Here is an 11403-nt window from a genome sequence, read left to right on the forward strand (position 1 = left end):
GCTTCTCCTAATAAAATAATAAGAGATGGAACTAACAAGAAATCAAAGCATAAAACAACAAAACTTGTTTTAACATAAAAATATATCTAATTTTGAAAACCATGACAATACACTTACCATTGCAAGGATGACATATATATAAAGCAAAAAGTAAAAGCTCAAGATATTCCTGAGAGTAAAAGATGGAGATCAATTTCAACCCATTTAAATAACCTCATCATGTTGACTCAATAGAAATAGTCGACTTAATAGACCAAAATGTCACAAGTTCGATTCTCACCGAAAGCGGAGGGCCAAATCAATATGCAAATATAATTAATAAAATTGAAATGAAATCTTTAATAAATGGAAAGACCTAAATGAAGATACACGAATTATCAAAATCCAAATTCAAGAATGATGTAAATGTGATATTTAGATGCAAAAATATAGTTTAAGAAAATCAAGAAATCCAAAATGAATTTAAAGATAAAAAACCTTGTTCATATAGATCATTTTCTGATGAGTCATCATGTGTAATCATTGTTCAATATTCATTGTTCTAACCTATTCCGACCCATTTACAAAATTGCACAATATACAAATAAGAAAATGATTACCAAGTCATTTTACCTTTCCGGAATCTTGATGATGAATGTGCATGTTCTTTGTTCTTCCATTAAAATAGATATGTTTTTTTCTCACAAATGTCAATCTCCATCCATTTCGTAGTGTTTAATGAAGAATTGTTTGAATCTAAATTATCTTTAAATTTAAATTATAATTTTTATAATAATTTAAATATAAAATAAAATATTTTAATAATATAACCCCAAATGATCTATTTTGTTATAATTAATTTTGTTTTTCCAAAATAAGCAACAATTTTTTTTTAATTAAAGTTGTGACAATATTTATCCCAATTTAAATCATATTTTATTTCCACTAGCTGAAGGGAGACTTTTCTTCTCACTTTATTTTAAAATAAATGGCTTTCATTAAACAATATTATTAAAAAAATCAAATTATTCAAACAACAACAAAAACTTACATCTTAATTTGTTTCCTAAGTCATTCTTTGATTGAATTATTTAAATTATATATCAATTCCGTGGTAACTAATATTTTTACATTGGAACTCCCTAAAATAATTTAATTGATAAGAGTGTGCCAAAAAAATTAAAGTTTAAGAGTTCGATTCTCATTTTGAACGCTTTAAATTTAAGTGGATGTCGAAAGGTGAGTTAGTTTTGTTCATTAAAGAAAATAGATAATTATACAGGGGGTTTGAAATTCTATGCAAGTGGCAAAAATTTTCCACAAAATTGTTCCTATAAATTGCCCATCATTTCATTACCATAACACCACCTAGCTATCTACCTACATACAGAAGTACTACAATTAATATAATCCCACTTACCAAACTCAGCTAATTGTTCTAAGGAAGATCCAACAGTATGGGGCTTTACCATCTCTCACTAGCATTAGTTGTGACATTCATGGCCATGTCAATGCTTCCTCAACTCTCAACTGCCCAAAACTCCCCCAAAGACTATGTTGATGCCCACAATGCTGCTCGGGCTCAGGTGGGAGTCGGGCCCATTGTTTGGGATGATAACTTAGCCGCATTTGCTAGAAGCTACGCCAGCCAGAGAGCTGGAAACTGTGAGCTCAGGCATTCAGGTGGACCATATGGCGAAAACCTTGCAAAAGGGACTCCGAATCTCACGGGGAGAGGTGCGGTAAATTTGTGGATCGGGGAGAAACCCTTCTACAACTACGGATCTAACACATGTGTCGGAGGTGAATGCAGACACTATACTCAGGTTGTGTGGCGTAATTCAGTCAGACTAGGATGTGCTAGGGTTCAATGCAATGACGGTTGGTGGTTCGTCACTTGTAACTATTATCCTCAAGGCAACTTTGTTGGACAAAGACCTTACTAGAAAACTGAAAATCATAGTGATTTTTAATTAATATAAGTTATGAATAAGTTTTGTTTGTATTTAATTAAAGAAGTCGTGTATGCGACAACTTTGTGAAAACAAACTCTAGTAAGATGCCTTATATTTCGGGGAATTAAAATAAGGGTTAATAAAGATAATGATCCTTTTGTGTATTTAATAAAGTTTGAAATATAAGTTTATACATAGTGTTGTTTGAAATTGTTTTTTATATATTAATTTTGGTTTGAAACTACTTGTTGTACTAACTTAAACATATAAAATTATTTAAACTATTATAAAATTGTTAATTTTTATTAAAAATAGGCACAAATTGCTCATAGTATATTCATTTTTATTTTTTTAAGTTCTACGACAGAAAAACTTTTAATTTCGTCTTCCGATGAATTCTTTAACTCAACTCTTAAACGACAATGCATGTGCTCCGTTTCATTTTCAGATAACGATGTTGCATAATAAGATGACGAGGTTGTTGTTTATTCGTCTCCTTTATATTTAGATATTATATTTTGTGTTGTGTTCCTAGAATTATCTTTTGACAATAAAAAATATTGAGGTTAAAAAAGTTGAAAATGTTTGATATTCATATAATTAAAATATAATTAATATGATAGAGATTACGTAATATATATGTAATGTGATATGGTAGTATAAAATCCGCAATATTATTTGAATCAGCCGATCATACATGATTTTACACCAAAAAGGTGGTTATCCCTTTAGTAAGAATATATTGGGAGTGAGACTTAATATAATTTGCATTTGAAGATGAAATGAGTTTGTTAGTTGAAATAAATTATAACTCAAATCTCATAAACGTAATAAATTGGAACATTAAGTGATCGATGTTTTAAAATTAATTGTCATTAGGGTTTAAATTTTGACCATAGAATAAAAGTTGTTAATACTTGAGTTAGAATTTTCATTTTATATGTTTGAAAGAACTTAACTATTTCAAACAAAAATAAATGTATAAGAATCAATTTTATACAAAAATAAATAAATAAATAAATAAATAAATAAAAATAAATTAATTAATAATAAGCAATTTTAAACAAAATTAAAGAAAATATTTCAAACACAATTAAATGCGGGGGAGTATTATACCTTCTACCTCTAAAATAAATATTCTTAATTCCAAAATATTAGTTTTTCTTTCAGAATTCCTTCCTATAACAAGTTTTTTACAATTGTGTGTGTTTGTATGATTTTTTAATGTTGAATTGTTTTTTAAGAAATACTAATAGCTCTAGCATATTAATTATTATTCAGCCTATTTTGTAGAGTTTTTTTAGCTTCGTCAAAAATAAATAAAAAAATAAACAGAATAGTAATTTATGAGAAAAGAGAGTTTAAATTTCAACCCTTGAATAAAAGTTGTTCATATAGATCACGCCTCTAGCTATCAATTTCGTAAGAGAATGTAGAAATGTGATTTTTGGGTTCAAACATTGCGTCGAGAAGTTCCGTACCTTTGTCATTTGTCAATTATTGTACTTGCTTTTATCTTTCTTTGTCGAGATTGACTTGTTGTTTACTGTACCTACAGAGCGGTAAAAGAGAGCCAAATGCCCATGTCTTTTTTGGGTGGACCAACCCAACTGGTGATTTACGTCTTCTTTCTCGAAGCCATCCTTCCTGGTTCTATCGAAGTAGTCACTTCATACCCGGACTGAAGCAAGAAAAATAAAAATAGAAAATATCGAGCAAATGACATTGCGATTGAACTCGTTGGGTACTCAAGTGACGTTGAAGTTCTCGTTCCAGTTCTAGTTCCGGTTACGTAGAAGTGCAAACGGTGGATCAAGTATTTTCTTTTTAAAATGGATTTAAGTCATTCTGGTATGTGGTTCCATCTTATTTTTATTGTTGTAGTATCAACAAGACCCTTTACTAGCTCGGCTTGACTCCTGTTCTATATTCGTATTTTTATTTAATAATTGAAAAATAAAGACGATCCTTATTATACAAAATTTGTTTACTTTTACCGACTATACTTAGCTTAGTGTTTTAGGCATGCTATATCTTGTGCGAATTCCATCCCAAATCTATTATTTATTCATAAATAATCTTAGCCACCAATCCATACAATACAATGGATACAATTAAGTTCTAGAACACATTTTCCAAGTTAGGTCTCCTTCTCTACTCTTTTTATTTTTCTTAATCTTAGCCACCAATCCATACAATACAATGGATACAATTAAGTTAGTTTCGTCTTTAAGAGTGCTTTTTTTGGCTGAGATCTTCTATAGTATTTGCGTTAGGTTTTTTATTTTGTTTGCCTAATTCTTTTAAACAAAAATAAATGTATAAAAAAGCAATTTCAAACATAAAAAAAAAAACAAATGAATAAGGAGTCATTTCAATCAAAATTATATATAAAAAATATTTCACATCATTAAATGTGGAGAGGATTATACCTTTTAATTTAAAAATAAATATTCTTAATTTCAAAAGCTCAGTTTTTCTTTTTAAATCCTTTATATAACAAGTTTTTTTACAATTTTGTGTGGTTTGTATGACTTTTTAATGTTCAATTTATTTTTAAAAAAAACTAATAGCTCTTGCATAATAATTATTATTCAGCCTCTTTTGTAGAGATTTTTAACTTCGCTAAAAATAAATAAAAGTGTAATTGCGGAAGAAGGAAAGAATATATTATGCGTCGCTAAAACAACATATTTTATATGCCTTAAAAATAATTCTAATATGAGGTATATGGCGGCACTTAATTAACCGGCGCAAATTATGCGTCGCTAAAACCATTGATTGGCTTTATTCTGCTTTTTTTTTCTTGTAATTTTTACTTCTTATCTCTTATGGCATATTTATTTAGATTAAGTTATGATAATTTATTTTATCTTATAACTTAAATAATTGTGATGATTTCTTTGTAATTAGATTAGGGTATTTCTAATCTTTGATAGACTAATGAAAAAAGAATATTTAATATTTCAAAATCAATTGCTTAGTTACAATGACAAGCATTAATATGCTTTGTTTGACGAATAATTAAAAACTTTTTTGGGGGTGGGGGGAATTATGATTATTCTAAAATCATTAGTCTAAAATAGCCTGCCTACTTGTTAATTAGAGAAAAAAAAGAACAATAGCATCAGTTAACGATTATCCACAACAAAAATATGTACAAGATCCTATGATATCTTTTATCCGAAAATCTTCCTTTGAAACCCAAAACTATCAGCACAAAATGTTCCATACAATTTCAATGTCCTATTTATGTCCAAAACACATCCACGCAATAAAAATCAACGCCTAAATAAAGTAACCAAACACATATAAAGAAATAAAAATTAAACTCTTAAAAACTCACCACATCCATATTCTTTCTTGGTGTACCCATAAAGTAACAAATTAAACCTCAGATTTAACTAACTGTACATAGTTTAACTTCTGAATTTTGAAAACTATAAATTGAACATTACCATTGCAAGGGTGATATAAGCCCAAAGTCAGAGGTCAAAATATTCAAAGAGTCAGAAAATGAAGAACAATTTTAACCAATTTAAAAAACTCTCCAAAAATTATGCAAATACATTTGATAGCAGTCCTAATATAATCAATAAGCAAAGCAATGCATCAACTTATGTTAATAAAATTGGAATGAAATGTTTACTAATTGCGAAGACCTAGATTAAGATAGAATAATTACCAAATTAAATGCAAATTCAAGAATATATATATATATATATATATATATATATATATATATATATATATATATATATATATATATATATATATATATATATATATATATATCATTTTCTGATGAGTCGATATGTGCAATCATTGCTCAATATTTTTATTGTTCATTCCTATTTAGAACAATTTACATAATAATTTTTTTATCATTTTGTAGTGTTTGGTGAAAGATTATTTAGAAACCCAAATGATTTATTTTTTATAATTGGTTTTATTTTTCACAATAGGTAACAATTTTTATGATTAAATTTTTACGATATTGGTCACAGAAGGTATGATCTTCCTTTCGTGCCGACCGAATGAATTTTTTCTCACTTTTATTTTTAAGAATTTTTTTTTTATTGAACAATATTAATAATTGATCAAATTGTTTAAGGAACAAAAACAATTCTACGTCAAACAAGCTCTAATTGTTCCATAATGGTTTGGAAATTGTATGCAAGTGGGACAATATTTCAACACAAATATTGTCATTAAATTCATAAACATTATCTCTAGCTAGCTAGCTAGTGAGAGAAGAATAGAAGATTTAAAATTTTGATCAACAATATTGAAGTATCGATCATTAATTAATATATGACCATATATATTGAAAAACAAACAAGACACCAAATTAAGTGGACATATAATAAAATTAATAATAATGATATCAGTCAATTTATTTTTAATTAAACCAAAAACTTGATGAGAATCTAGATGAACCATGGTGGGTGAGGCCCAGAAGCAGCATATCCAGAAACTTTGAGAGCCATAGGCATTAGGCACCAGTACTAGGCGCAGCTGAATTGGATCATGAAAGAAGTGCCCGACAATAGCGGCTTGGGCTCGGACCTTATCAGCATGTTGGGCCACAATCTTCTTTAAATCCTCCATAACTTCCTTTAATTGCGGGTGACTTTAATGGTTTTACCAGTGAATTTTCGTTGGAGGTTAATTGATGGTTTGAGTAGAGTAGTTATTTATCTTGGTCAGGGGATTCCTTTATAGTTGGTTTAGATCGGTTGATGGCCTGGGTCGGTTCGAATTTGGATAAAATCATGAATGACCTTGTCACTTCTTGTTGGGTCCAATCTTATATATCCTCTCGGCGAGTAAGATACAAACGTAGGGAAAATGATCGCGCGGTTATTATGATTATTTTACCTCTTCAACTTTCTTTTTTGGTTGAATAATAATAATGAAGTTGGACTTTATTTATTCAAGGAAGATGGTTGTTGTTATCCATGCGTCGCGTGGAAGAAGATGAAGATCAACCGTCAACGTTGACGGTTGGACGCGGCTGTCCGTGGATTTATGTCAGCAGCGTTCCCTGAGGCGAGAGGATTTCGTGTCATGGACATTAATGGGGGCATTAGCTTCCGCAACCCTAATTGGTGTGAGTTGCTTAATGTCTTGATTGATTTGGGCCAAACAACTTTTGTCTCTTTTTTTTAATACTTACCAAATTAAAAAAAAAAACATAAAAATAATTAATATACATAATTTTTTTTTGTTTATTTTATGAACTTATTTTTAAATTTAAATGTCTATTAACATTTTTTTTAAATAATTATTTATTTTAATTTTTACTATTAAAATTTTCTAAAAATATGATAAGTCAAATTTTAGTGTTTATAATATTATAGAAATTAATATATTTGTATTGACACTTTATACCCTAATCATTTATAAAAATAATAATTTAAGTAATTTATCAATATTTTAAATTAAGTTAATAAAAAAAAATGTTTAAATAACATGTCCACCATTATTAAAATAAGTAGAGTGAATAAGCTTAATCAATCTAAATGGATATTTGGCCGTGGTGGATGTCAATGAAGGAAGGATCCATTCATGTTCTACTTTTATTTTCACAAATTATCCATTTTTAAACTATTCATATTTACTTTCTAAATTCATATATTATTTAAGTTTTTATATATAACTAAAATTAAATATACAATTAAATAATTAAAATAAAATAAAATACATTAAAAGTGAAGTCAAATTTATTGCAAAATTTATTATAATAAAATAAATATTTTATACTAATTATATTGAAACATCATTAATTGTTTTGGAAATGGAACTGAGTTTGAAGCTTAGAGTTTAGAGTTGGGTCTGGGTCTAAGTCTGGGTCTGAATCTGAAATCTACTTAGAAAGCGAGAAATAATTTTTGATTTAATTTCTAAAGGTTACATTTGGTATAAACCAATGTAACTAAAAATTGATTTTTAATTTTAAATTTATTAGTTTGGTTGACATGTATATTAATTATATATATTTTAAATTATTTATTTAACTAAAAATGATAATATTTAATTATAATTGAATTTTATATTTTATTTAGTAAAGATAAAATTTCATGATAATTTTATTTGGAACATATATTTTTTTAAATAATTAAAAGGTGATAAGTTAATTAAAATTAAATATTACTTAACCAAAAAATATTTTATTTTTTTAAGATAAAAATTTTAAAATTGTTAAAGATTTTAATGTTAATTAATAATGTCTCAAATAAATGCAATATTGTAATGATTTCGTTCTATATCGTCATAATTCTTGTATAATTCATCAATTTATTTTTCATACTCCAAATATACGTTTTACTGTAGTTTTTTAATATTAGTTTAATCATTTATTTTTTCATTTCTGTAGAGTTAGTTGATCTGTTTAAGTGATTAATTTTTGTTATTTATTTATTACCAATTTAAAACAAAATTATTAAATATTAGTAGAAGTAGTTCTTTTATCCAAAATAATTCATTGAATCAAAATGAGTACATTCTAATTAAGAAGAATACTTTACATATATCTAAGTAAATTTTAAATAATTAATTATTATTTAAATTATTAATCAAAATATTAAAATATTTATTATTTATAATTTTATGTATTATATATTTATACATATCAATATATTTTACTTAAATAATTAACTTTTTAATTAATCTACATAAATAAAATTATTTGAAACTAATTATATTATTTAAAATAATTCATTTACCAAACAAGCTCTTATCAATAGAGAGGAAGAGATGTATCTAGTTTCACCGGTCTAGATCTTCAGTTCTTAAACCCATGTTTCCTGTTGCCAACTAAAAAATATGTTTCTAAATATTTTATTATTAAAATTTAGTTGAATTTAAAAAATTATCCGAAGTAAATGATTGACTCGTTTCTTTCCAGTTCTGTCAATCTTCGTTTTGGTAGTATCCCAAATTAATTTTTTAATTTTATCGCTCCGTTATTCATCTTCCATAATCATTTCACATCAGTCCTCAATTTTTCCAATTTTACCGTTTTATTATAATTTTCAATTTCTCTTTAGACCATCCACAATTTTCTTTAGTAGAAACATGCTTAGTAAATCGCTAAAACCTCATAGATCTTTGCTAGAAACAAGTTCTACTTGCTCTAAAAAATGGCACACTTTACACTTTTGAGAACTAATAAGGTTTTGTTTTGTTTGAAATGTTATGTTTTGTTGGGAGTAAAGCCGACTTCGAGTTTTGAGCTGTCCCAACCCCCGGTTGAAAAAATGTGAAATTATTTTTTGTTGCCATAAGTCTAGTTTAAAAAATTGATAAAATAAATTATTTTTAGTGAGATTTAATCTATAACCAAATAAAAGTTTTTAATTTTTAATCTGAATCATTATGCTACAAATTTTTTTGTTTAAATATATAATAAATTCAACTAACTATCTTAGATTTTTATTAAATGGGTTGCCTTAGGGAGTGGGTTGCCCTAGGTAGTGGGTTGCCTTAGCTCGAGGGCTTATTGGACTTACCCCAGGGTCGACTTTGGCCGAAAGAACTAAAAAGGTTATGTTTTATTAATATTCAGGAAACAACAATGATGTCAACGATAATGATGAGAGGTAATGTATTTCATTAATCGTATAAAGCGTCATTCACATTACAATAACAAACATGTAAAGTTACACGCTTGTTGTTGTAAAGTAGCTATCGTGTAAAGCGCGCTTTACAAGATAGATGTTGTACAATAGCTTTAATGTCAAGTGTTTTACACGATAGCTGCTTTAAAGTAGTTTAATGTAAAGCACGTTTTACACAATAACTGTTGTAAAATAACTTGATGTATAGCGCACTTTACATGTTTGCTGCTGTAAAGCAACTTAATGTAACGCGTGCTTTACACGATAGCTGATGTAAAGAAGCTTTACACGATAGTTCATGTAAAGAAGCTTAATGTAAAAGCACACTTTAGTAGTTTGTTGTTGTAAAGCATGTTTTACATGGTAGTTGTTGTAAAAAAGCTTAATATAAAGCATATTTTACACGATAGTTGTTATAAAACAACTTAATATAAAGTATGTTTTACACATTTTGTTCTTGTAAAACAGCTTAATATTAAGTGTGCTTTACAAGATATCTAATTATATAAGTTGTTCACCAACAAAAAAATAATCATGATCTAGAATTGAGAGTGAATCTACGAGGAGTAGTCATTGTCAATTAAATTTTGATCAAAATAGTAAGAATTTGGAGAGTGCTACCCCTATGTATTGTTGAAGAATTTATACCTCATATGGGTAGGGAATTTGAGAAAGAAGAAAATGCTTATAAGTTTTATTTAGCATACGCTAAAGAAATTGGATTTGGTATAGGCGTAGTTTAAAACACAATGATAAATCAAGTTCAATACTAGATAGAGTTTTTGTTGTAGTGCACAAGGTCAAAGGGGAAAAGATAAAAGACATGTTTATGTCAAATGTTTTCATCCTGAAACAAGGTTTAGTTGTGAGGCTAAAATAATGATAAAGAGGGGAGAAAATAGAGTGTTTAAAATAGTGGATTTTGTCAGTGAGCATAAACATCCTCTTACAAGGTAAATAAAATCTCACATTTATAGATGTCATAGTATTATATATGTATCTACAACTTTACAAATTGAGATGCCATCTGATGTGTGAATCCCTCTAAAGGCATCATATACTCTTATGGAAAACAAGTAGGTGGGAGGAATAATTTATGTTTTATTCCTGAAGATAACAAAAATTACATGCGATCCAAAAGAACAAGAGATTGTATGATTGGAGATACATGGGTGTGTTAGAATATTTGCAGAAAATGTAATTATGATCTCAAATTTTATCATTTTATTTAACCTGATACCGACAGTTTTATAACCAATATTTTTTGTTTTCATACTAAAATGCGAGTAGATTATGGATACTTTAGAGATGTTATTTACTTTGACACAATTTATACGAAGAATAATGAAGGTCATCCAATTAAGTTGTTTGTTGGTGTTAATCATCACAAGTAATTTATTATTTTTGGTGTTGCTTTATTATATGATCAATCTGATTTGACTTTTGAATGATTGTTTGAGACATTTACTACAGCTATGCTTGCCAAAACCGACAACTATTTTTACCGATAAAGATGCGTCAATGACAAAGGCCTTAGCATCAAAATAACCCAAAACAAATCACTTTATGTGTATTTAGCACATTTATCAAAATGCAGCCATACATTTAAGCGAGGTCTTTAATGAGTTTAAAGAGTTTTCCAAAGATTTTTCTTCTTGTATATATTATTTTAATGAAGAAGAAATTTTTCTTAAAGCCTAGAATCAAATGTTGACAAAGTGTGTACTTGAATATAGTGATTGATTGAGGTGTATGTTTTTCATTAGGAAGAAGTGGTCTTTAGCATATGGACAATATATGTTTTGTGCAGATATGACTAAATCCCAAAGAAGTAAGAGAATGAACAG

The 11403-nt window shown here is 27.7% G+C and overlaps 1 protein-coding gene across 1 annotated transcript; it reads left to right on the top strand.

Annotated features, from left to right (window-relative positions):
• Nucleotides 1-1406: 1406 nt before the first annotated feature.
• Nucleotides 1407-1984, top strand: LOC124921825 (basic form of pathogenesis-related protein 1-like). Its single transcript, XM_047462522.1, has one exon. It carries the CDS (start codon nucleotides 1437-1439, stop codon nucleotides 1923-1925), a length of 489 nt encoding a protein of 162 aa, XP_047318478.1. The 5' UTR covers nucleotides 1407-1436; the 3' UTR covers nucleotides 1926-1984.
• The last annotated feature ends 9419 nt before the right edge of the window (nucleotides 1985-11403 follow it).

This window comes from Impatiens glandulifera, chromosome 1, assembly GCF_907164915.1.
Source record: "Impatiens glandulifera chromosome 1, dImpGla2.1, whole genome shotgun sequence".
Classification (NCBI taxonomy): domain Eukaryota; kingdom Viridiplantae; phylum Streptophyta; class Magnoliopsida; order Ericales; family Balsaminaceae; genus Impatiens; species Impatiens glandulifera.

Excerpts from the sequence above, each read along its gene's own strand:
- LOC124921825 (XM_047462522.1), top strand. The coding sequence starts at position 1,437 with ATGGGGCTTTACCATCTCTCACTAGCATTAGTTGTGACATTCATGGCC.